Source organism: Terrapene carolina, unplaced genomic scaffold, assembly GCF_002925995.2.
Source record: "Terrapene carolina triunguis isolate 2854851 unplaced genomic scaffold, T_m_triunguis-2.0 Scaffold236, whole genome shotgun sequence".
Classification (NCBI taxonomy): Eukaryota; Metazoa; Chordata; order Testudines; family Emydidae; genus Terrapene; species Terrapene triunguis.
The window spans coordinates 18113510-18140118 of record NW_020664587.1 but is presented as its reverse complement, the minus strand read 5'-3'; the positions used below and the strand labels follow the sequence as shown (position 1 = coordinate 18140118).

General features: G+C 47.4%; 1 protein-coding gene across 4 annotated transcripts in view; it reads left to right on the top strand.

Moving 5' to 3' along the window:
- The window catches only part of INPP5B (inositol polyphosphate-5-phosphatase B), a 32553-nt gene extending 8382 nt beyond the window's left edge, over positions 1 to 24171 (top strand). For 3 of the 4 annotated variants that reach the window (XM_029912669.1, XM_029912668.1, XM_024202945.3), the window contains 17 exons: positions 7498 to 7591; positions 9194 to 9364; positions 9962 to 10063; positions 10468 to 10582; positions 11314 to 11430; positions 12288 to 12475; positions 13976 to 14087; positions 15173 to 15282; positions 17736 to 17871; positions 18567 to 18677; positions 19617 to 19779; positions 19956 to 20191; positions 20844 to 20957; positions 21454 to 21538; positions 22895 to 23022; positions 23273 to 23384; positions 23775 to 24171. In XM_029912669.1, the coding sequence (XP_029768529.1) occupies positions 7498 to 7591; positions 9194 to 9364; positions 9962 to 10063; positions 10468 to 10582; positions 11314 to 11430; positions 12288 to 12475; positions 13976 to 14087; positions 15173 to 15282; positions 17736 to 17871; positions 18567 to 18677; positions 19617 to 19779; positions 19956 to 20191; positions 20844 to 20957; positions 21454 to 21538; positions 22895 to 23022; positions 23273 to 23384; positions 23775 to 23899 (2219 nt within the window). In that variant the 3' untranslated portion in view covers positions 23900 to 24171. Of the gene's footprint in view, positions 1 to 689; positions 736 to 7497; positions 7592 to 9193; positions 9365 to 9961; positions 10064 to 10467; positions 10583 to 11313; positions 11431 to 12287; positions 12476 to 13975; positions 14088 to 15172; positions 15283 to 17735; positions 17872 to 18566; positions 18678 to 19616; positions 19780 to 19955; positions 20192 to 20843; positions 20958 to 21453; positions 21539 to 22894; positions 23023 to 23272; positions 23385 to 23774 lie in introns of those variants that run through there. The other variant, XM_026657104.1, reaches the window with a different exon arrangement.
- Positions 24172 to 26609: the final 2438 nt, after the last annotated feature.

The following is a 26609-nucleotide window of genomic DNA, read 5'->3' as shown; positions in this document are numbered from 1 at the left end:
CTGAGGGGCGCTGGCTGGTGTGGGCGGAGCCTGGCACGGGCGCTCTGGCTGGTGTGGGTGGAGCCTGGCACGGGCGCTCTGAGGCGCGCTGGCTGGTGTGGGCGGAGCCTGGCACGGGCGCTCTGAGGGGCGCTGGCTGGTGTGGGCGGAGCCTGGCACGGGCGCTCTGAGGGGCGTTGGCTGGTGTGGGCGGAGCCTGGCACGGGCGCTCTGAGGGGCGCTGGCTGGCACGGAGGGCGCGGCAGCGTTCCACGGGCACAGCGGGGACGGGGATGGAGGCGGGGGCAGAGGCGGGGCCGGCTCCGGCATTTCTGCCGCCCGAAGCAAAAAAAAAAAAAGCCGCGATGGCTCCTAGAGGGAGTGAGGGACCTGCCGCCCCTCTCCCTTGGCGGCCCCAAGCACCTGCTTGTTAAGCTGGTGCCTGGAGCCGGCCCTGGGCAGAGAACGGAGTGGGGAGGCGTGATGGGTGTGAAGGGAAAATGGCGGGGTTTTGGAGGGAGGTGATTGGCAGAGACAGGGGCGGTGTTTGGTGATTGGAGGGGGCGGGGCTCGGAGGAGCTGCTTGGTGATTGGCGGGGGGGCCTGGAGGAGGTGCTTGGTGATTGGAGGGGCGGGGCTAGGAGGAGCTGCTTGGTGATTGGAGGGGCGGGGCTAGCAGGAGGTCTGCCCGCCGTGGGCGGGGCCCGGAGGAGGCTGAGCTGAGGGCCATGGCCGCGGCCGGGTGGCTCGGCGGAGGTAGGGGCTGCGGCCGGGGCCGGGCGGTTGGAGGCTCAGGGATTGTGCTGGAGGCGGATGCCCCGGGGGTCGCCGGGCTGGAGGCGGCCGCGGCCGGGCGGGGAGGGGGAGGAGGGACGGAGGTGGGTGCCCGATGGGGGCGGGGTGCTGGGGACAGTGGAGGTCGGGGGGTGCCTGGGGGGCGGCAGTTCCGGGTGGGGGGCGGGGGCAGGTGACTGGTGGGGGTCGGGGGTCGGTCCCTGTCTCGTTGCCCCAGTCAGGCTGGGAACTCTGTAACCCCAACAGGCCTCCTTCCCGTCCCCCCGAGGCTCCGCTCTGTTTCACTGAATCCCCCTGCAGCCTCAGTGGGGTGCGGGATTCCTCTCCCCTTCTAATCTAAAACAGTGAATGGTCTTGCTGTGTGGCGCTTAGGCGGGCCCTGCACCCCACTTCAGAAGCAGCTTGCAGTGCCAGGCAAGGGGTGCCTATATAAACAGCTGTCATGCCCGAACCCAGAGGCATCTGCATCTCGGTCCTGCACAGAGGGGCAACTCCCTGGATAAAGAGCAATTGTGGCTGCTGCTTAGTTAAGGGGAAGCATCCCTTTGCAACATCTGATGTACCCACCCCAGAAGTGGCTGCATCTGTGTGCTGGATGAAGTAATCCCCGTCAAGAGTTTGGGGAGCCTTCAGGAAGGAAGGTGCTGTTTTGTGTCTTTATGATGTATTCATAAAATGCCACTAGAGAGTGCTCTGGGCATGAAGATGCACATGTGGTTAATGGTTCATGGATCATTGTAATAAGGCTGATAAAACAAATTCAGAATGAAACTTGTACAGGCACTAGTGCACAGCCAGCGTGTGTCTGAATAAATCTTATTAAAGAACCTGCTGATGAAGTGAATTACTGCTTGAATATATATATATATATCAGCCTTCTAAAATTCAAACTGTTGTAATAGGTATAAGATATTAGAAACTGTGTGGTTCGCTCAGGGCTGCTGTCACACCCAATGTGTGTGGTGATTGCACAACAATCAGATAAGCGAACAGCCAGATCTCTCACTGTTTGAAAATATATAAAAACCTCTGAAGTTGCAGTCTGAGATCAGTGTAATACACTCAAAACCCAAGATATCCATGCTCATCTTATAAGATGCATGTTGTGCTCTCTTTGCATCCTTTCTGGATTACAGCCTATCCAGGTGCATGTTGTTTTATTTCCCCTGGTTGTCAATGTGCTACCAGTGACTGACATTAAATCTTCCTAGACCTGTGTACGGTTTCAGAAATTATTCTGAAGTTCAGAATGGGAAACCCTGGTTCAGCACAGACAGAAACGATAGGACCTTCTGTTATGTGTAGCGGAAGGCCTTAGTTTGTCAGGTATGTGTACAGTACCTATCACTGCATTACCTAGGTCACAGTGCATAGCCATGTGTCTAACACAAGTCTACCAAAGAGATGTTTTGTAGGGATTTTTTCATAGGAGACATGGGCCCTAATCATATTGCCTCTGTTAGTTATGTAGCGGTGTTGACTTCCTGTGTGTCAATTTGAATACATCCCTGTATACACAGATGCTGGAAGGTCTGCTCTTTGGACCTTGGATTTGAATTTGCAACAGGTTACGGATAAAATAAGTTTGATTTTCCTAAATCCTTGTAGATATTTATTTGCAACATAGAAGTACCGTTGTCTGGCAAGTTTTCTGTTGTCTGTGAGTGCATTGGCCAAGCAGAAGAGTAACAGGCTCATATAGGTCAGCATGGAAGTGCTTTTGCAGAATTAGTAGAGGAACCACATCCCACTTCTAGCTCAAGGCGGTGCTTAAATAAGCATGTAAAACCCTCAGAGTGCCTCCTTCAATTAGTGTCAAACCTTGAAATGAAGCCTGTGACTTACTCACGAATTCCTTTTTTCTGGATTAGAGCCCAGCATTCAAAGGAAGGCTTAGTTTATTTCAGGTAAACAAGGGCAGCAGGCTAGAGATTGGAAGTACTTGTTGCTTTATCCTGCTAATCTGAGGCTATGTCTACCTTACTGCCTACGTTGGCAAAATTTATATCGCTCAGGAGTGTGACTATTCCACCCCCCGAGTGACATAAGTTATGCTGACATAAGCAGTCGTGTGCACAGTACGATGTTGATGGGAGACGTAGCTTATGCCTAAGGCTACGATTTGATCACGGAGGTCGTGGAAGTCACGAAATCTGTGACTTCTGCAGGCTACCCCTAACTCCCCTGGTGGCTGGGAGCTTCGGAGGACCCCTGCTGCCTGTAGTGGCAGGGGTCCTCCCCAGCTCCCCAGCTGCCGTGGATGTGGGGAGAATCCCCCAGAGCTCCCCAGTCCCCACAGGTGCTGGGGACCCCCGGAGCTCCTCAGCCGCCACAGGCAGGGGTCCCTCCCAGCCACGGGGCAGCAGCCGCAGCTCCCAGCCACAGCAGAGCAGGGTGCTGGACCCTCCCCCTTTTCGTCATGGACATTTTTAGTAAAAGTCACGGACGGGTCACAGGCAATTAACAAAAATTCACAGAAGCCATGACCTGTCCCTGACTTTTCCTAAAAATGTCCATGACAAAATCGTAGCCTTAATTATGCCACTTGCGGGGGTGTGTTTTTTTTTTCGCTCTATGCCAATGGGTGAACACTCTTCCATCGGCATAGAGCGTCTTCACCACATGCGCTGCAGTGGCGCAGCTGTACCAGTATAGCTCCACCACTGCAGTGCTACAAGTGTAGACATGACCTGAGGCTGGAGTTTTGTGGATGAATGCTTGTGATTGAGACTCCATAGAAGCAGAAATTTCTATTGCTGCAAAAACAGCACCAGCAATTTCTGTGGAAGAATTGGCTTGGGTCAGCTGTGTAAAGCTACTGTTTCTATATGACATGTTTCCTTTCTTCTGGTGCTATTTTTAGTTTCAATTCCAATTTCTTCTTCTTAAACTTGTGGGAATTTCTACACAAGCACATTCAAATACCTGCTCAGGAAACACAATCCGTGTACGAGCTGGGTGAGCCCACAGGGAAAACTGGAATTGGTTACATCACATCTGGAACCAGACACCTCCTTGTTAGTGCAGACATAGACAAGAAAGAAGCACAGGTATTTGTCCATCTAAATCCATTGCTGCTTCCAGGAGCAGTGACCCCAGTTCCAACCCTACTTTGGATTTGTGAGCTGTCATGAGTTTTGATCCTCATGCTCTTGGAATCAACCTCCAATAAATCCTCCTGTGAAGTATTTATTCTCAGAGGGTTCTATGGGCAGAAAGAAGTTTTCCAAGCTAAGGGAACAGCTGCTTCTAGTCTGTGTGTTCTGAATCTCCGGGTAAAGTACGTTAAATTCTGTATCTAGTTTGAATTGCTGGCCTGGAGAGAATTTTGCAGAAGTGATAAAATCTTCAGCTTTGCTGCCTAGTCATTGCAGTACAGAAGAGCTCCGCTCTGTGTTTCAGTGAACAGAACTGTTCTGTCCAGTTTCATTTGTTAGATTTGTAATCTCAGAAACAAACTCTCTTCATTATCTGTAGGTTTGTGTACTAGGCGGAGTAAGCTGGAAACTGCCATTTCATAGAATCATAGAACTGTTGGGCTGGAAGGGCCCTCAAGAGGTCACCTAGTCTAGCTCCCTGTATGGAGGCAGGACCAAGTAAACCTAGGCCATTCCTTAGAGGTGTTTGTCTAAACTGTTCTTAGAAACCTCAACCTCCCTTGGAATCCTAATCCAGTACTTAACTATCTTTACAGTTGGAAAGTTTTTCCTGTAACTAACCTAAATCTCCCTTGCTGCAGATTAAGCTGATTACTTGAGGGGAGGGATAGCTCAGCGGTTTGAGCATTGGCCTGCTAAACCCAGGGTTATGAGCTCAATCCTTGAGGGTGGGTGGGGGGGCACTTAGGGATCTGGGGCAAAATCAGTACACCTCTACCCCGATATAACACGACCCGATATAACACAAATTCGGATATAATGCGGTAAAGCAGCGCTCTGGGGGAGCGGGGCTGCACGTTCCAGCAGATCAAAGCAAGTTTGATACAACACTGTGTCAACTATAACGTGGTAAGATTTTTTGGCTCCCAAGGACAGCGTTATATCGGGGAAGAGGTGTACTTGGTCCTGCTAGTGAAGGCAGGGGGCTGGACTCAATGACCTTTCAGGGTCCCTTCCAGCTCTATGAGATAGGTATATCTCCATATATTTACTTCTTGTCCTACATTCAGTAGACAGGGACAACAGTTGATCCCCATTCTCTTTATAACCCCGTAACATATTTGAAGACTGTTAACAGGTCCTTCTTCAATCTTCTTTACTCAAGACTAAACATACCCAGCTTGTTAATCCATTCCTCAGAGGTCAGGTTTTGTAACCATTTCTCATTTTCATAGCTCTTCTCTGGACTCTCTCCAGTTTGTCCACATCTATCATAAAGTGTCGTACCCAAAACTGAATACAATTGAGGACTCCAGCTGAGGCCTCATCGGTGCTGAGTAGAGTGGAACAATGACCTCCTGTGTTTCACAGATGACCACTCTTGTTAACACACCTCAGTATGATATTAGTCTTTTTTTCGCAACTGCCTAATAATGTTGGTTTATAATCAATTTATCATCTCCTGTAACACCACAGATCCTTTTCAGCAATACTACTGCCTAGCCAGCTATTCCCCATTTTGTAGTTATGCATTTGATTTTTCCCACCTAAGTGTAGTATTTTGCACTTGTCTTTACTGAGTTTCATCTTGTTGATTTCTGACCAATTATCCGATTTGTCAAGGACATTTTCAATTCTAATAGTATCCTACAGAGTGCTTGCAACTGCTCCCACCTAGGTGTCATCCACAATTTTTAAGGATACTTTCCATTCTCTTTTCCAAGTTATTAATAAAAATATTGAATGGTATGGGACACAGGGCAGATCCTTGGGGTACCCTACTAAAGTCCCTCCAAGTCTGACAGCGAAACATTGATAACTACTCTTTGAGTATGGGTTTTTCAACCTGTTGTGCACCCACCTTGTAATAACTTCCCTAGTTTGCTTATGACAATGTCATGTGGTCCTGTGTCAAAATATCAAGATATTTGTATATCTGCTGTAAAAAAACAAACAAAAACTTAGCTCCACAATTAAATAGTTATTTTGGCACCTGTAAGTATGGAACGTGGTCACTGGAGAGGAATGCAAAATGATCTACTGCAGAACAATGATTTGTTTAATGTATGAGTTAAATTTGCGTAGTGGCTGGTACTTTATTGTGAAGTGCACCTTATATCAATGCTGAGATCTGGCACTTATCATGTTGCTTATGCTGAGGCGGGGCTGGCTTTCCACCAAGGACTCTGTACTGGGCTGGGTCAGGGTGGGGACAGACTAAGTGACTAGTGAGTTGTGCTCTGTTATGGATATTTCAGCAGACACATGGAAGCCCTTGAAGTGAGGTGTGTGTTTCTCTTTTCTTTCTCTCTCTTTCTTGCCTGGCTTTGGACTTGACAAAGCTTCATTACACGTGTATGTTTTGAAGGGGGGATTGGGCAGTGTTGGGAGTGCAGAGGCCTTATACTGGGACCTAGAGATAATGGGTAGCCCTGTGACAGAGCAAGCTAGTGGCGAGGCGCTTGCTGAGGAGGAAACAAATTGGTACCGATGAGAGCAAAGGTGCATCAGTTATCAGCTCCTCAAGGTTCCTTTTCTGCAACATCTGATTATTATAAACAGGCCAGTCATGTGACCTGATTGCCTTGTAGGAGTTTTAAACAAGGAGCTTGAGCAGTTTTTCTCTGTACTGCAGTGGTCCCCAAACTTTTTACCTCGAGTCCCCCCCCTTACCCCTGTCTGCGCCCCCTAGGGTGACCAGATGTCCCGATTTTATAGGGACAGTCCCGATTTTTGGGTCTTTTTCTTATATAGGCTCCTATTACCCCCCAACCCCTGTCCCGATTTTTCATATTTGCTGTCTGGTCACCCTAGCGCCCCCCCACCCCTGGGCCACGAGTGGGACCGCGGCTCTGGTAGGTGGGGACACAGACAGGAGTAAGGGGGCTGAGGCTGGGGCCACAGCTAGGGGCAGAGCTGGGAGCTGAGCCTAGGCAAACAGCTGGGGCCCTGGGCACAGGGCCGGGAACAGGAGCCCGAGGCGTGGGGCCAGCAGCCTGGGCTGGGAGTGGAGCCCCAGGGCTGGCAGCCGAGGCCCCGGGCATGGGGCCAGGAGCAGAGCTGGGTGATGCTCCTTCCCTGTCTGCTGTGGGGTCTGGCCTGGGCCCCAGCTCTGCTCCCCCTACATGTGCAATAGGAAAAGCAGTTTTTAGTACTCTGGGTAGGATTCTCTTTTTTTCTTTTTTTCTTTTTTCTTAATGTCACTGTTCTGAGTTTTTCAAGCAGATGAATGTTACTTTTCCCATTGGTTCCTTCCCAATTATTATATTACAAAATCCATATAGTAGTCTGTAACTCCCATCTGTATCAAATGGTTGTTGTTGTTTTTTAACTGGTACAGTAATTTGTGTACATATTCTTAAAATCCTCCAACAAAATGTTCCTGTATTTTTTTCTTTACTTAGGAGCATTGAACTGTGCTTGTGGGATTATAGCCAGTATTTGGAAAAACCCTTTTAACCTTCTTATCCCATGAGGAATGCAACACACTTAAAATAAGAGCCTGTTTTTTTCTGGGAACATGGGAAAATACGTGGCCTATAGATTTTCCTTGTATTTGTCTCAGCGTGTAAGTATTGTATGTCATGTTCCCTTGTTCTGTGTAAAGCTTTTGTTTTTCTTTTAGGAGTTGTGGAGTCTGAAGACATCAACGAGAATGAAAAAAATCTCGTAGTTAATCATAGCTGGAGCCATAACAGCGATGATAAAGCTACCCCTAGGTACAGTTTATTTTAAATCCTCCTTCTCAAAGGAGACTGCGAGATCGGTTGTGCACGGCACCTATGCTTGTAAGTTCTAATGAAGAATGGAATGGTGGCATTGGATATTTGGGTATTTAGCTACTGTCACCCTCCACAGAGCATCATTGCACACTGGTGGCAAATGATGCATCGTGCCAGACAGGATGGGGGATGTCTGCAGTTATTTATAGATTGTCCAGAATAGTTCTGAGCGGTGCAAATTGCTGATCATTCATGTGTCCATGGAGGAGGAAGACATAGTAAAACTTTCTGCCTTGACTTCCTGGTTTTCATGTGGCTGAGCTAAGAAACTATTGTGGATAAAGGCGGGCATGTGATACACACCAGTGCCACCTGTTGGCCAGCCTGTATTTGCAAAGCAAGAGAGCGAATAGTATGCAGTGTTGTTGTAGCTGTGTTGTCCCAGATATTAGAGAGACCAGGGTAGGGTAGCCAGGTGTCTGGTTTTCAATCGGAACACCCGGTTGAAAAGGGACCCTGGTGGCTCCAGTCAGCACTGCCGACCAGGCCGTTAAAAGTATGGTCGGCGGTGCTGTGGAGCTAAGGCAGGCTAGTCCCTACCTGTCCTGGCAGGTCCAATTCCTAGGCGGGGCACGGGACTCTGTGCGCTGCCCCGCCCCGAACACCGCCTACGCACTCCAATTGGCCAGGAACCACGGCCAATGGGAGCTGTGGGGTTGTGCCTGCGGGAAAGAGCAGCACGCAGAGCTGCCTGCTGTGCCTCTGCCTAGAGCCGGACCTGCTGGCCGTTTCCAGGGGGCAGGGCAGGGGGCAGGGCCTCAGGGAAGGGGCGGGGCTAGGGTGTTCGGTTTTGTGGGATTAGAAAGTTGGCAACCCTACACAAGGGGGATGAGGTAATAGAGGTTGGTTCAATAAATATATGACCTCACCCATCTTGTATTTTTAATAGGGAATAATAGTAATTTTAGTCTATAGGGCATTCCCACTTTTCTGACCCCCCCCCCCAGATTGCTGCTTTATAACAAAAATATAACATCCCATCCACTAAAACATTATTAAATACATAATATGAAAACCATACAGTACTAAATAAACTCCCTCCTTCCCCACCCCCACACAGGGACTGGCATTGACGGGATGATCGGCTTTCCATTCTTTTGTTAAGGTGGGGAGGGCTGGGTGGAGGGAGGCAGCTGGGGGGAGAGTTTCAGCTCCCACCCCAGTAAGCGGGACACACCATTTAAATTCCATCAGAAAGAGGGTGAGTGAGGCCTCACCTAGACACACAGGATGTAGACCTTGGCTGCACTGATTTAATGAACTCCGCTTTTAAATCCCTGTAGTTAAACTGGTAGAACACTTGTGTACAAAAGATCTGAGTCCTCTTGAGAAATACTCATTTCAGCCTTGCTCTGTTACATGCAGCTGAGATGATTAAACAGGTTGACTTATGTGAAACAGGTTTTCAGTAGTAGAAATTATCCCTCCTTTGCAGGATGGGGATTGTTTTTTCAAATCTAAATTGTGTTTTGATGAGCTTTGCTCTCTGACACACACAGTGCATAAATGTCTTGTTTTGCTTTCTGTTTCTGCTTTCAGACAGAGTAAATCCAACATGGATGTAACCAGTGAGATGGTGCGATCCTCTAGCGGGATGGTTTCAGACGAGGCTTGTATCTTACCAGAGCAGAAGTTTGGGCTAAGAGATACTATAGTTAAATCTCAACTAGTACTGAAAGAGGATTCCTATACCTATCTCCAGAATTTCAGGTAACAACTGTCCCTGGGAGTACAATTTTAGGCATAATTGCAAAATAAGTAAATCTCATACATTTGTAATTTCATCTGAAATCCACAGCAATGGGAAATTTTTTGGGAAAATAGACTTTAGCCCCTGCCATCTGGAACAGCCTTTCTGCATCTCTCCTCCATTTACACAGTTGCAGAGGAGCATGCTGTCACATGAACAGCCCCTGCTTAAGCAAACAGCCTTTTTTGTACATCTTATTCATTCTTTGTCTCTTTTCAGAACTCACCTGAACATGCGGCATCTCCCTTTGCCTCGGACTCTTGTCTCTCCCTGGCTTCTGTTTATTATTTATCTCTGTAATGGTTTCTGGTTTTGGGGAGACCGTTTGTATGAAAGATGATGTTTAGTATTGAAAACTTTATTTTGGTTCAAATCTTTTTAAACAAGCCCTTCCTGAATAAAAGAACAAGTGAAAAAATTGTCCCAAACTATTCCTACACAACCCTGCTTGTAGTTCTTTTGTAAAGTAAATACACACTATAAAATGCTGCAGGAAAGTTGCTATCACAGGCTTGGATTGCAGCTCTAGGATTTTGTTGAACCTAAGTCTCTTGCAGGTTTTTTATTGGAACGTACAATGTGAATGGCCAGTCACCCAAAGAGAGCCTCCTGCCTTGGCTTTGCCATGATGTTGAGCCTCCGGATGTTTACTGTGTTGGGTGCGTATTTCTTTCCTGCTAGCCCTTCCAGAAACATCTCTGGGTAGCTTGCTGATGAATGTGTCTGTGTAGCTATCCAGCCAAAACGTTGCAAACAAGGGTTTAAAAGCGAAGACGTTTGCATTATCTATAGTGGCTCTTATTCCAGAAGTGTTTGTTCTCCCTAGTGGCATAGTGTACTTCAGTTGCTTTTATGCCACACTGCGGCTAAGTCACTTTAATACTAATGGTAATTTACTTTTGCACTTAATGCACTGCTAAAATCAACATATCTGGATTAGAATTCCAGTTCCAAAATCCCATTTAGTGCACAAAGTATAAATTATCTCTTCCCCGGCAGAAAAGGCTGGGAGAGTTAAAGCAAGTGAAGTGAGTGCATCCATGTGTTCCTCCCTCTGATACAGCTTCCAGGAGCTCGATCTGAGTAAAGAAGCCTTCTTTTTCAATGACACACCGAAGGAGGAAGAATGGTTCAAAGCTGTAACTGATAGTCTTCACCCAGACGCCAAATATGCAAAGGTACGTGTGGCTTGGGGGTGAAGTTAGTTTTGAAACTTAAACCAGTTTCCAGTCAGGCATCTTCTCGGGTGTGCTTTCCCCTGGTTTGTTTCCAGTGTGTCTGTCTCCTGTAGGTTTTTGCCAGGCCAGCAATGCTCAGCATGGATGGTATATAGCACTTGTATGCAGGGCTCCCAGACATGGCCTCACCCTCCTGAGAACATTCCCATAAGCATTAGTAGTGAGAGCTAAGGACATTTGTGCCTCACGCTGTGGGTTAGAGAGGGGCATAATGGAGCAACCAGGCAAGTTGAGCTCCCTGGTCTGCTGAGATGAACGGATACAAAATACCTTGGGACTCAGCAGCAGCACCAAGCAGTGAATTGTGCTGTAGTAGGACTATTGCTTTACTTTTGTTTGAGGTTTGGTACCTGAGCCTTAAAATCCTTGCTTTGGCTTTTTCTTCTCACCTCCGATCCAGGCATGTACCTTCTCGGGGCTGCCTCTCCCCCAAGCAGTGATTGGGGTATTGAGCCGCTTGCCCTGAGCAGGGCCAGTTACTCCTGTCCCGTGTTGTGCTGCTGGAGCACCTCTGTGTGTGCCATGTGTCAGGGGGGTGGCTCCCTGGAAGAACAGTGTTGGAGCATTAATATTTTTGGTGGTTTATACTTCGAGCTCACAACAGGGTGAGGTAAGGTTTTCCCCTGAGAAACAGTCCTGGCTATCGCAATGCCTTTGGCTTTCTCTTTCAGGTGAAGCTTGTACGACTTGTTGGGATGATGCTGCTGTTATACGTGAAGGCAGAGCATGCTCTGAACATCTCCGAGGTGGAAGCCGAGACAGTGGGAACTGGAATCATGGGGATAATGGTAGGAATACAGTGCATGCATGGGCAGGTGGTGGGAGGTTGTCTTTGGGAGGGCCCTGAGTAGCCTGTTCCCCTAGCCCTGAGTCACCATGACTGTTCCTGCAGCTAAAGGAGGCCCGGATGCATCTGTCTCTCAGGGAGACACAGGGTGCTCCCAGGGCATGCAAGAGTGACGCAGAATCTCGCCTTTGGTACCTGCCTGATTGCATGTAGTGCTGGGCTGACTCTCAAGAGAGTTTGAAATCTGCATGGAAACCAGGCTGGGTTGTATGCATCTGCTCAGAAGAACAGAGTTCGTTCTCCTCGGGTAGATTTCATGAGTTTTTTGAAGATGATGTGGACCACCTTTTTGCTCTTGGAACCTACCTTCCGGTAATCCCCCCAGATGCTGCATGGTGATGGCAGTTCTGAGCATGGCCCAAAGCTGCCTTGTCATCTTACAAAATATTCTTTATGGTTTGTGTTGGAAGAACCAGTTTGTTACTGGACAGTTTTAATTACTTGCCAAAGCAGCCAAAGAGCTTACGCTTAATGGTCTAATCTGCTGTCATATGAGCCGTGTCCTGAATCGCACATCGAATTCCGTGCCCCCCCCCCCGCTCTGCTTTGCTGCTGGTTGCATGATGTACTATGCGAATACTTGCTGTCCCTCCCGCGGTGATGGAAGGGCAGGGGCTGGCTCACTCTCTGAGGTTTGTGGATATTCTGCTTAGGGTTTTGAACCTTTCTCTTTCCCCGGGAGCCAGACTGACTGTGCCAAAATCCTTTGACTTGCCTAAACTGGGGTAACAGTAGTGGACATTAGTTCACCTACGGTCCCAGGAAAACTCACAACCAGTCTCTCTTCCTGCCTACTAGGGTAACAAAGGTGGAGTTGCTATACGGTTCAAGTTCCACAACACCAGCGTGTGCATTGTGAACTCTCACCTCGCAGCTCATACAGAGGAGTACGAGCGGAGGAACCAGGACTTCAAAGACATCTGCTCTCGGATGCAGTTCTGCCAGTCAGATCCAAACATGCCACCCCTTACTATAAGCAAACATGAGTATGTTTCCAAGGTCTACATCCATCGGATCACTACAGTTCACTGCTTGGCCTCTGGCTTTGATGGGACAAGTGATGGGCTGTATCAGGGTGGCTGGCTACACTTTCTGGTGTAAGCAATTTCCTGGCAGGAGCTTGAGAGGTGTGGTCGAATAGTCTGAGCACAGGCCACGGAGTCAGGAACTTGTCAATTCTAGTCCTAGCTTTGAAAACGGCTCCCTGTCACTGTCTCGCTTTCCCCATTTGTAAAATGGAGCGAACACATACTTCCCTCCCCAGGGGGCTGTGAGGCTTAGTTTTTTTTATAGCGTGTTGGGAGATTAAAAGTATTATCAAAGTACTAAGGACTGCTATTGTCTGCTGTTGTCTCTTTTAGATCGATCCCAAAAGTAAGTTGTAAGTAAATATCTTGCCTAGTGCATTGTCTGTCTTGCAATAAATAATTAGCATTCATGTAGGGCTTTCCCTCCATAGATGTGATAGCACTTTATGAGGGTAGGTCGGAATCATTACCCTCGTTTTACGAATGGGAGAAACTGAGGCACAAGACAACAGTGACTTGTCCAAGGTCACACAATGAGTCAGTGGAAGAGCTGGGAATAGTATTTGGGCCACCTGGCTCCCAGTCCTTCACAGTATCAAATGCACACGTGCTTCTTTTCTAAATACAGATAAACTAAATTGCATTGGAATGTTAAAGGGGATTAAAATTCCGATTTCTCGGCTTCCTGGCTCAACAGGAGCCGGAAGGTGGGAGTTGGGTGGTGGGACTGGCTGGGCAGGAAGCCTGCAGGTACAGTTGCTATGTCCCTGCTATAGTGGCCTGGCAGACCTAGCCCCCAACTTCTTTCCTTTATGCTAGTGAACCCCTTGGGAAGCTTGTCCCTGATGAAATGCCCCATTCCAGGGAGTGAGCTAACGGGCCGGATTGGCTCTTGGAAGCTCCAGACACATTAATTTACTGTGCACTGTGCCTTGCCAAATTGCCCAGTAATACGGAGGCATGTTTTCTTCAGGAGCTCAGTTTCCTTTATGTGCTTGTATCATGGCAGTGTTAGTAATTAAGCATGCCTGCAGTCTGCAGACAGAGCTAGACGCGAAGGTAGCCCTGCTAGCCTGGAGATGCTACAGAACTGTGCTTGGGATTAACTGGTTCCTAAACAGCTCAGTGCAGAGAGCTCTGTGCCATTGGTGTATTGCTGCACATACTAATGATATGGTGCAGTTGAATTTCTGCAGAGGTGCCTGGGGCAGCAGTCTGTGGCTTTCTCAACCCTCCCTTGCTCAGGAAGGTGTGGTTTCATCAGGCTTCCCCTTCACATGTGGCTGAGGCTGCCTGGTTCTGAGCACTGTCAGTGGGGTGAGATACAGGATGCTGCATGGGGGCACGGCAGGCGGGGCACACCTGTGAGAGACAGAGAAGCCCTTCTGGCTGCTTGTAGAGACTACAGTAGCTGACTCTGTCAAACAGGGATTTCACCCTTGTGTGCTGTCCTTACAGTGTCATCCTGTGGCTCGGGGACCTCAACTACAGGATAGAGCCGCTGGGGTTGGAAAAGGTGAAGATGCACATTGAAAAGGAGGCGTTTCAAGATCTTTATCAATATGACCAGGTACAGACGTGTCTTCCCAGAGGAGAGGTGGGCCCCACATCCTATACTCCTAGGAAAATGACTCCTCTTTAGTGGGAGGCTTAGGAAACTCTCATTTGCTCTGAAAATCACCTGCACACTGGCCCTGACAGCATAGCTAACCCTGGCTTTTGGGATTCACATCACCAACATGCATTAGAAGCTGCTTTTGGGTTGGTTTGTTTGATGTCCAGGGAATGATCTGAAATGGCTGCTGTCCCTGCACATAAGAGTTTGAGCCAGGAGCAGCGGTCCCTCCCGTGGCTCAGTTGGCCTCAGCATGCACTTCGTACACCAGGTCACAATCCATCCACCTCCTTAATAGCTGGTTGTGGGGCAGGGCACCACAGCCTGGCAGGAGGAAGTCAGCCCTCTGAGGTATTGGATATAAGGGCTGCTCAGAGAGTTAGGTAGTATTGCCTAGGGGAGTGTGAAAGCTACGCAACTAATCAGTTACACTTCCCTTGATTTGCTTGTCCAGTGTGGTTCTTATGAAGGTTAATGTGGGTGCCCAGCTCCTCCTCCTAGGAAGGGTGGGCGTAGGTGTAACTGTGCCCATGAATACCTGGGTTCCGTCTCCCACCTAGAAAAAATATAAGTAGTGAAATGCTAATCTCCTAGTACTACTGTGAGGCCTACGAGACCTGAATCAACAAGACGTTTGTGTGTGTATATGCATTTTCACAGTGGGCTTGATACAGGAATCCGTGGGTGAAAATTCTCTCTGGCCTGTGTTACGCAGGAGGTCAGACTAGATGGTCGTAATAGTCCCTCCTGGCCAGGAAATGTAGGACTCTGCCTAAAATACTATTATCACACTTCAAAAGTTCTAACATTAGAAAAATCTGCCATTTCCATTCCTGTGTCTATGGAGATTTCCTTTGGAAATGGCAGCACAAATGTTAGATCGTGTGTGCGCAGATGGGAGACGTGTGTATCTGTGCACATTCATGCACACAGGTTTATCACTTTCCCAGAATATGGTGCCCTTTTCCCCACTTGGGACTCCAGAAGGACTTGTTTAAACAATGTAAGTTTTCATCTATTTGGCTTTTTTCCCCTACTAGTTGAAGCAGCAGATGGATGCGAAGGCTGTCTTTGATGGCTTTACAGAGGGAAAGATTACCTTCCAGCCAACCTACAAATATGACACTGGCTGTGATGACTGGGACACTAGGTATGCCATGTGTACAACCTCAGCCATCATGTCATTCATGTCCCTTAGCTCCTGTATGTATTGTTTAAGGCAGTAAAAACAAGTCTACAAGAGCTTTTAGATCTAACAGACCTAAGGAAGTTAAAGAATTTCTGATTTTTTTTTTTCAAATGCTTGTACAGATTTATATTCCACTTTTGGTGTGTGCATGTCCAGCACACTTGGGCTGGAGACTTTTGGTCAGCGATACCCATTACTACTGGTGCTTACAGCTGAGGGTATAAAGATTAGGGGCCTCCCTGTCATCTCGCAGTTCCTTTTGTCTGCCTATAGCTACCAGTTGGAGCTTGCGGTCATGCCTCACAGCTTAATGTTATCAGCATAGCCTCTTGCTCTCTCTTTCTCTTGCCAATTAAGACAGCTTTCTTGGCCTCAATAACATCTGCGAGGAGAGGAGAGGAGCCGCAGGCTCTGATGGCAGGACCTCCGTGTATGGTTTTCTATAAAGATAAAGTTTCATGAAGGCCTCATCTGAAATTGCTATCAGAAGTGGTGTCGGATTTTCATTTAAATCAAATAATAAATCTATTGATATTCTTTCTGAAACTGCCCGCTCATGAGGAGGAGAAGAGGTTACATGCATTGGACATTTGCAGAGCACTCTCATTTTATATTGACAGAACAAAGCTGTGTAGCTCCTGTCTGAGTCTTTGTGGCTCACACTGAACGGATGTGAGGACTAGCTCTTTCAGCACAAAGATCTTCTCATGCATCAGGACTTGTTATGACTTAGCAAATGTGACATCTCCAGCAAGAATTACTGCACATTCTACCAGGGCTTTGGCTACCTCAGAGGCTTTCCTGAGAGAGGTTCCAATCATGGATGCTTGCAGAGCCGCTGCATGGTCCTCTGTACATGCGTTTGCTCACAGTTATGCCATCATCAAAGCATCCAGAGCTGATGCAAACTTTGGAAAGAGAGTCTGTGGCTGTTTCAGTTGACTCTGAGTCTCCACTGCCAAAGGGGCATTGCTTAGGTATTACCTAAAATGGAATATACATGGGCATAAGCACGTGAAGAAGGAACAATTACTTACCTGTACAGTAGCTGTGGTTTTTCGAGGTATGCTCTACAAATATATATTCCATGACCCTGCCTTTGATCCCTGCTACTTCAGATAACAGCAAGATTCCGGTGCAAAGGAACGGGTGGGCTGCCCCACCCTACCCTTCATGCATTCTTTTGAAGATTCAAGGATACGCAAGGTATGTGCATCATCCCAATGGGTACTGCTGACCAAAAGTCTCTGGCTGGAGTGCTCTGGGCATGCAAACACCGTGAAGTGGAATGTGCATGTACAATCTTGAAGAACAAGTTACTGTACAGGAGAGTAACTGTTTCTTTGAGTCCAATGCCAAGGTAAATCCTTGGACACGTTTTGGAAGACTGGGAATCCCATCACTAGGTTTGTGGGCACTTGTGCTGCCCCCTCTGCTCTGACTCTGATGTTTGCTGGATTTTTCCTACCGCCACCAGGAATAAACACTTTGATCTCCTTAGTTTTGAAGCTTCTTCCAATGTATCACTTTCTTCCTTTTCAAACAGAATTTTTGGAGATCTTTTATTTGCTGATGCCCAGTAGAATCCTGCCTGGCTTGGCTTGACTTGTCACAAAGAGTGCTTTCTTACTGCAGATACCTACGTGCATCCCCCAAAAGACTGCTGGATGCATATGTTCTTCATGTATTGCCCAGCCATTCTGTACCATGCCGTTCTGGCTGGATTGTAGATTCTGGCTGCAAGAATCAGAATGTTTGATTCTGCTCAACGATGTTAAAGGAGAAATTTTAAGAGGAAATTTTAATTTTAAAACTGGGAGCTTTCTTGCTTTTTCCAAAGTCCCTCCAGTCTGAAGCAATTCAGGATAGTCTCTAAATGCTGCTTCTCATATAGTGTCGAGGGGGAAAAAACTTGCTCCCCTTAACAAAAACAAAGGTGACTGATGGTACAGAAATACATAGACAGACACACCCACCCTCTGCAGCTTTGCACTGAGATTGTGTTGGAAACAAGCTGCAGGTCCTGGTAGAGCACTAGCTAAATCTCTGCCAGTGGAGAGATGCCTGTTCCTGGCAAAGTTCTACTCTGCCTTACACTGTTACTCCCCCTAGACCAGTGTTCCCCAACCTTTTTTGTCTGGCGGGCGCCAGACGATGAGCCACGGAGGACCGTGACAAGCAGCGTCATCCAGAGGCGTCGCCGCCGAAATGCCGCCAAAAATCGGCAGCATTTCGGCGGCAACACCTATTGACATTGCTGCTTGTCGGCGGCATTTCAGCAGATGCTCGTCTGGCCAGTACGCGGGCGCACTTAGATGCCCCGGCGGGCGCCATGGCGCCCGCGGGCACCGCGTTGGGGACCCTTGCCCTAGACTGTCTTCTGGGAAAGCTTTAATTGTGGCTTCCTGTTTTAGTGAGAAGTGTCGTGCCCCAGCATGGTGTGATCGGATCCTCTGGAAAGGGAAGAATATTTCTCAGCTGAGCTATCGCAGCCACATGGCTTTGAAAACCAGTGACCATAAGCCAGTGAGCTCCATTTTTGACATTGGGGTAGGTGCACCATTATTCATAGTAGTAACAATGCTAACCCTCTCCCTCAGGCAGTCACAGCGCCAGCCATACTGATTCTTTCTCTTCTCTTATAAGCTATTGCTCTGTGTTTGTGCTTCCTATAGCTTGGCCCTGATAACAATGCCCTGAGATGGGACCATTGTTCTCAGTAAAACACAGGTGTGACTATGAGCCTGTTGCTCCCGACAAGATGCAGGTGAGCCCATCCATGAGCAGAAATAGGTAGTAGTTCATGAATATCCCCTTATGCTTTGTTTCCTCCTTTTTATCTATTTCCCTGGAAACTTGCAGCGTTTACATCAGCAGACAGAAGTGTAATTCGCAGCCAGACTTTAACAAGCCGATCCCAATGCAGGCTGGCTGATTTTATCTGCTAGATAGAGCCTGCCCAGCAGTGGGCAAATGTTGGGTCAGAGACACTGGCCCATTTTGTTCACATTAGACCACGAAGGCGTGCTTTCCTGCATTGTATGCATTCTTTGGTAAAGGCTGGAAACTGGTTCCATTTTAACTTGCTTTTGGTAATAAATCTGCAGTAATTTTCCATGTGTTTTACCTGCGCTTCTGTATTCCAGCTTTCTTTAAAATCAGGTTGCTCCATATGTTTCAGACTGTTACAATTCTCCTGCAGAGACGCAGTAAATGCCCATTGGTGAGGTGTCTCCCCCTTTCAGGTGAAGGTTGTGAATGAGGAGCTCTACCGAAAAGCCTTTGAGGAAATAGTGCGCTCATTGGATAAAATGGAGAATGCCAGCATCCCGTCAGTGATCCTTTCCCAGAGGGAGGTAGGACATGTTCCCATACTTCCCCTCCCAGGGCCATCAGCTTCAGGGAGAAATGAATCCTAGAACCAAGAGGTAGTCCAGTGTAATTGTTAGCACCGGGAGCTGCGAGTCAGGACTTGTAGGGTCTGTTCCTGGGAAGTTTAATAAATAGAGGAATAAGCATGGAACTGGCGATCAGGAGCTCCGTAGTTCTAATCCTGGGTTTGCCGCAGAGTCATGGTGAGGCCCAAAGCAAGTCACTATCCTGTTCAGCCTCCCTTTGCCCCTCCGTGAATGAGAGTCCTGACTCAGGCCTGCTGAAAGGCTCTGGGATCCAGGATGTAAAGCAGTTGGTACCAGTGAGTGCAAAGTAGAATGCTCACTATTTTGTTTAGTGAATTATAAAATTCTGCTGCTTGCACAGATATTCCATAGCTGCTGGGAACAGGTACTTTCCATTCAAAAACCCAAACAGTCACTGCCACCCTGCACTACCCAACTGGGGCACAGAGGGAATAACTGTGTCCCTCACTTTAACTTGTTCTTAAAAACATAAAACCTAATAAACCCCAAACTAGTGAGACCTCTGGAGAAGGTCACTGCGTGAATGTCTCTGCTTGGAGTGCTGGATACCAGAAAATCTATGCAAATTGAGCATTTAGGGTCCCCTGTGTAGCTCTAGCTTCAGTGGAGTTACACCAGCAATGAATTTGTCCCACAAGGCTGATTGGCACAGATGACCTAGGTTCCTAGGAAACATACAGCCTGGGCAGGTCACAGTTAATGTCAGGAGCTGGGTGTTTAATGTTCAGGCATGGCAGATATCTCATTAACTAATGATTAAGTAGCTGAGGCACATGGATGTTCTAGGGGAAGACCTTTCCCTTCTCTTTGAGGAAGTTGCCGGCAGTGGGCGGTGATGGAGAAGCAAGAGATGACACTGGCAATATTTGTTCCTAGTTCTTCTTCAAGGATGTGAAGTACATGCAGCTGCAGGTGGAGACCTTTACTATCCGTAATGGACAAGTGCCTTGCCAATTTGAATTCATCAACAAACTGGATGAAGACCACTACTGCAAAGAGTGGCTGATTGCAAACCCCAGTAAGGGCTTCCTGTTACCAGGTGACTGACTCTTCCAGAAGATTCTGCTTCTAACTATTCATCCCATATTCATAAACCAGTATCTGGCTTGTTTCTGTTTGGAGTCTGTCATGGCCCCTGTATTAATCTGCCATTTGATAGGACTCCTTTGTTTCATGACGGTATTTACTGAGCATATGTTTATTTTCTTCCTGCAGATTCTGAAATGACTATCGAATTGGAACTGTTTGTTAATAAATCAACAGCTACACGTTTGAACTCCGGGGAGGAGAAACTCGAAGACATTCTGATTTTGCACCTTGACAGGGGGAAGGATTATTTCCTGTCTGTGATGGGAAATTACCTGCCCAGCTGCTTTGGGTCTCCGATCCAGACACTGTGTTACATGAGAGAACCTATCCGGGACATGTCAGCAGAGTCCATTCGAGAACTGGTAGGTTAATGAGGGAGCAGAAGATCTTTGGGAAGCTTGCCTTTCCAAGCCCAGTAGAACCCTCACTCAGTGCCAGGCTATTAAACCTCAAGCTGCTCCCTTGTCTCATAGTGTTAATAGGCATTCTCCCAATTTCCTTTTATTACTATTATGGGGTTTATCTCCAATAATCACGTTGACACCACCTGTTCCCTTAATCCCAGAAGGGGTTGGCTTGGTTGATGCAACTTCTGTTCTCTGATGCAGTGCACCTGGGCTCTTTGAGCTAACTGAGTTCCATGCAGAATGTTAAAAAATGAGATTCTATCTGCTCTGCCTGGTGTTAAAGATCCCATGGCACTTTTCCTATGAGTAGAGATCTACCTCAGTGTCCATGGCCTTCTCCTGACTGATGTGCATTTGGTGCCCATTTGTTATTTCATTTAGGTGGTGCCATACTGGAAATGTGTGTCTTTTGTGTGTGCATGTGTATGTATGTGAAGCAGTTTGCCATCCGTTCAGGTGGGGGTACTGTGTGTGTGCTGTATTAGTCTATGCTCAGACCAGTGGGTGAGGCTGCCCCACTCTGTAATGTTCCTTAACTCTGACACCCCTGTCTCTCACTCTCTGTGCTTTGCAGAGTTAAATAAGAGTCTGGCTTGCTCCTTTGCAGACCCTGCTGCCGCTACAGATGAGTGATGACATTTTTCGGGATGAGAAGCCCCTGGACATCCCCAAAGAGCTGTGGATGATGGTGGATCATTTGTACCGCAATGCTTCCCAGCAGGTAGGCAATGTCTGCATTTGAGAAACCACCCTCTGTTCTGCCGGACACTTAGCTGAGTTTTGAAGAACATCATGGAAATTAACAGCTTTTGTTGATGCTAGCAGCGTGGACATTAGCCAGAAGTGGGAAGAGTCCCTTCTCGCAAGTATAAGGAGATATAAAGGAGACTCGTGTGACAAGAGGCACGAGCCCCTTGAATGCACTGAGCGTGAAGGAGACTGGCTTTGTGTAAAGATCCAAGTAATGTATGTCAGCAGCTGTTTTCCTTTGCTTTGTTTCGTACTGCAATACAGTAACCTGGTCTAGAACGGTTGACAATGTGGTGCCTACTGATATGTACCAGTCTGGAGAGACTTTCGTGGCACCTTGTACACCTATTGTGGGGTCTCTGGGTAAAGTATGGGTCACACGTAGTTACAGTAAATAGCATTGTAACAGATTATTCTGTTTGTTTCCCACTCTGTGACTCTTAACACCTGCGATTTTTCTGTTGCAGGAAGACCTGTTTCAGCAGCCAGGCCTAAGATCTGAATTTGAGCAGATCCGAGACTGCTTGGATACGGCAATGCTCGATACACTCCGTATCCTTTGGAACTAATGTTCAGTGAGGCTGATTTGTGTATCCTGTGCTTGGAACCACTTTACACTTGGAGCCTCAAGCAGCCCTGGCTGCTCCATTACATTGTCTTGTCCCTTGAACTCTGTTAACTGAGATGTGTTTCTTTAGCACTGATTGCATCAAGTCACGATGTGTCTGCCAGGTCTTTGCTAAATGGACCGATGGTCAGTGCAGGATGACCAAGCTTACTTGGGGCCACCCCAATACTGGAGTGAATTCCTTCAGGAATTAAGGCCCATCCCAAACCTTCCCACCTTGCTCAAAGTGCAAGGCATGCTTCTTTGACCTTGTCTTCTCTAACATAAACATATAGCAGTATGTGTATATATAAAATATAGATTATCCAAAACACTCCACTGCACACATGTCTTCCCCTGGGGAAAGGAGGAGAGAACAAACACATGACAGAAGTTAGTCATGTAGCTTAATATACTTCTGGAAGGTGTTCAGATCCTAGAGAGACTAGCGTGGTGTAAGAACATGTGTAGAATAGAATAGTGACTGGTTCTGGGACCATTTATACCTGTCATTTGTTTGCTATGTGGAATCACTCAGGATAGTACAAACTCTACCAGTAGAGCCCTGAAAATCCGCGGGTATCCGCTTTATAGCTGTGGACCATTTTTGCAGATGATAGCGCGGATGCAGATACAAATTTTGTATCCGCACAGGGCTCTGACAGTAAGAGCCGGGCAGGCAGCTGTGAGGAACAGCAGCGCAGACCCTCCACCTGCCCTGGGAAGGAGACCTGGGGGTCAAGAACACAGGCTGGGGGCTGCTCGGGTTCCCCGCCCAAGGCAGGTGGAGGGTCCGCCATGGCTGCCACAGCTGCTCACCTGGCTCTTACCATGGTTGGGCTGTGGCTCTGAGCCGCCCCCCTTGCCAGAGCCGGAGAGCCGCGCTGGCAGCTGTGGGGAGCCTGGGTCCCTCCACCTGCCCTGGGCAGGGGCCTGAGCAGCCCATGGCCTGTGTCCCTGACTCCCAGGCCTTCCACCCAGGGCAGGTGGAGGGTCTGCGACTTCGCGCAGGCTCCCCCCAGCAGCCCATGCGGCTCTCCCCGACCAGGCTCTGGCTGGGGGGTGCTTTGGAGCCTCAGCCCAGCCACGGTAAGTAGAGCCCTGCAACTCCGTGGATATCCACAGACAATTTTTGCGGATCTGATGCGGATACACATTTTTGTATCTGCGCAGGGCTCTATCTACCAGCTATGAACATGTTTGGAAGTTGTGGTGAGACCTCACCAATGATTAAAGGTTCAGCAGAGATGCTAACAAACCAGATCACTTCACTACCTTTTCTTTAACCACCATCGGGTCAGTCGGCAGCAACCATTCAGTAGCTGAGGCCCTGCTGCTGTTCCTGGAAAGCCTGCCAGAGCCTGTTATCTGCTACAGCCTTTACAACAACTGCTTGCATTGTGCCAACAATTACACATTGAGCAATCAGGTAATGCAGGCACTGATGCAGAGGGTTAACATAATGCCTTAGATGACCATGGAGTTTGAGTGTTCTGTGCCATGCAGATAACGGGCTCAAACCCCAACGAGCTTAGTCTCATGGCTCTAGAAGGTACCCAGCACTGGGGCTCCTGGTTTTTATTATGTATCATTAAGGCTTATGTAATTGTATTGATGCTTTGAGCTTCTAGCCATTCTCTTGGTGGTTTTTCACAGTAAAGTTCTTACTTTCTTTCCAGGTTGTCTCCATGCTGCCCATGTGCCATAAAAATGTGTTTAACTATCTGATGGCGTTTTTACGGGAACTACTGAAAAATTCAGGGAAAAACCACTTGGATGTGAATATTCTCGGTAAGGTGAACAAAGTGACCAGTCTGCTCGGTGGGGACTTGTAGTAGTTCATATAACAAGCCATGTGTTTCTCTGAAATGACTGCATTAGTGGGCCTTTGCTGTCTGCTATTTCTGGTGCCTGGTATGTAACCTAGCAGGAATTAGACTTCGGCCAGAAAAGCAGAAAATAAGGCATTGTCACACCAAAAAACACCCTCTATTGGCATGAAGAACATTAGAAAGTGCTGCCGAAAAAAGGAAAAATTGTGATGGCCAACTTTGCACTACCCGCTCCTCCTCCTCTCCCACCCATCCCCAAGTGGAATCCGAGTGCTCCCCAGTTTTCTTTTGGGAGGAATTATCATTGACATCTGGCTATTGACTGGCTTGTATTGTGTCTTTCATGCAGGTAGTATATTTGGTAGCTTGTTGCTGCGACCTCCTCCCCAACATCCTACGCCCGATGTAACCGAGAAGAGGAAGGCTCGGCAGTTCATCGAGCAGTTCCTCTTGAGAGACTGCAACTCCCCATGAATTCTAGATGCAGCTAATCTGTTTTTTAGATGAAGCTATTAAGTTACTGTAAAAATACTTTTGTACCGAGCGTAGCACCTTCAGAACGTTACAGTATTTTATTCAGAGTACAATCTATATTAAACACAGATCAGACATGTAGGACCAGTTATCAATGTATTAAGTTGTAAAGAATATTGAATTTCTAAATAAGTTTTATAAGACACAGAGCACTGACATTTTATACTGTATTTTAATTATTTAACTTGTATTAAAACCTCAATTTTAAAGTTCCTTTTATTTAAAATAACAGTAGTCATCTTAGTGCACTTTCCCAGCCTGCCTTTCAGCCTGTTTTCCTGTTGGCTGGTCGGGGTGTTTGGTCTGTTCATTTTAATTAAATCCCATCCCTTTAAAAGCATGAAGCAGAGTGAGAAATGAACCACAGAACAAGAATGCCCAGGTCTCTAGCTAACATTGCATAAACTGATCAGTAGACTGCAGGGAAGAGCCTTGCTTAGGGTTTGTTTAGCGCTCACGCAAACAGGTGAATGAGAAGAAATTGAACAATTCTATACCTAGATGAAGAGACTGTGAAAATACTATTATCCAGACCTAGGTAGATCAGCTCATTTGCTGAAGATGTTTGCTATTTGTTATGAGGCCAGTGACTGATAGCCAGCATAATGTGAGATGGTTCAGTGCTAACTAAGACTATTGGGTCAATGAAAATACTGAGATGAAATTACAGTACTGATGAATTGTTGTTTAGCTTTGCAAATTCCATTTTAAACATCGTATTCCACCATATTGTAGAGCAGCAACTTTTTCTATCTTTAATTATATTTTGATGCTATAATCCTGTTAACAATAGCTACAATGAGTGTTTGTTCCACTTCCTCCTCTCTGGATAGAGCTGCAGCCTGTGGTCTGTCACTTGGCTTCCCAGTTTTGGGGGTTAAAGCGCTCTGTCTTTCTTACTTCCCCTCCTAGATACCATTTCCTTTTCTCTCTTTTTAGTTTGAGGAATTCCTGGTCTTTTACACCTGTGTCTCCATCAATCTCCAACCGTTAGGAGGAAAAACCTTCCCCCTCACCTGTCTAGTTCCACTAAACCAGTGGTTCTCAACCCATGGGCTGCTTGCGGCCCAATCAGCACACAGCTGCAGCCCATGTGACATCCTCAGGGCCTTACAGGTAGTAAGGTGTGGATGTGGCCCACATAACACACAGAGAGCTGCATATGTAGCTCACAATGGTAAATAGGTTGAGAACCACTGCACTAAACCATAAGAGGCCAAATTCACCATTTATCAATTTCAGTGGCGCTGTACCAGTTTATGCCAGTGGTGAATTTGGCCTAATGATTTTAGTAAGATAGCATATGTGGCTGCACAAAATATTCATTTGCACAACATATCAATTGTATTTTATTAGTTTTTTTAATGTATTTTTTTAATATATCATATTCCCCAAAACCATTATCTTTAACCAGCAAATGGCAGGTTGCAACTTTCTAAGGAGCAATTATTGGTTTCAAAGTAATGACTAATTATATTAAAAAAAAGTCAAATCATTGTGGAAAAACTGCAGTGGTCGCTTCCTGGAGCAGTGTGGAGCCGGGGTAGCCTTAGTGGCAGCCACACCACTACCACTGGAGATCACGATCGACTGGGAGATCCTCTAGGATTGACCAGTTCGTGACTACTGCACTAGATCACAATGGTCCCTTCTGACAAGGTCTATGAGTCTGTGAGAAAGCAGTCTCAATAGATCTCTTTGATAGAATTCCCTGAAGATAAAATAAGAACCTGGTGAGCAAAGCCAAGAAGCACTAAGGTAACCTGAGAGGAAAGCTAGGTGGGGCAGTGGTCTGAGGCACCACGGAAGGTTGCCTAGGGATCATTGCTGGGACCCATCCAGGTAATAGCTATGGCTTGAAAGAAAGAACATAAAACATGAGGCAAATGTTTATGGCTGACACAAGTGACTGAAGGACGTGACTTTCCCAAGGATCCACAGAGGCTGTGGTAATAGGCAAAATAGCAGAGGGTAGGGAGTGCCAGGACAAAGCTCGTGCCATGCATCAGGAGTTAAAGCACAATCTCCAGATGCAGGCTGTTGTACGTTGCCCTGGCTTTGGGCAGCACCGAAGTTTCAAATAAGTAGATGTTAGTCATGATCAGCCATAAAAGGTCAGCACGCCAGTCTCTGCAAGTGCAATAAGACTTCATTAACACCCCTTTGCCTTCCTCTGGAAGAGCTCAAGCCATGTCATGAGCATGAAAAAACTGCCCTTCCCACCGCACCTTCGAAGGTGGGCATGTGTTACAGCCTATTTTTCTTCTTCCTTGGCAGGCAGTTATCCTCATCATCTTGCTACATGTAAAGGCAGCTGAATCACCACCTCCCTCCTGGTTAGGGGTGCCAGGTGTCCGGTTTTTGACTGGAACGCCTGGGCCAAAAGGGACCTGCTGGCGGCTCAAGGTTGGCGCTGCCGATCGGGCCGTTAAAAGTCTGCTCAGTGGCGCAAGGGGGGGTCTGGAGCTAATGCAGGCTCCCTGCCTGCCCTAGCTCCATGCGGCTCCCGGAAGCGGTTGCCAGGTCCCTGCAACCCCTAGATGCATGGGTGGCCAGGGAGGGTCTGCGTGCTGCCCCCCCGCCCCAAGGGTTGGTTCCGCATTTCCCATTGGCTGGGAACTGTGATCAGTGGGAGTTGTGGGGGCAGCGC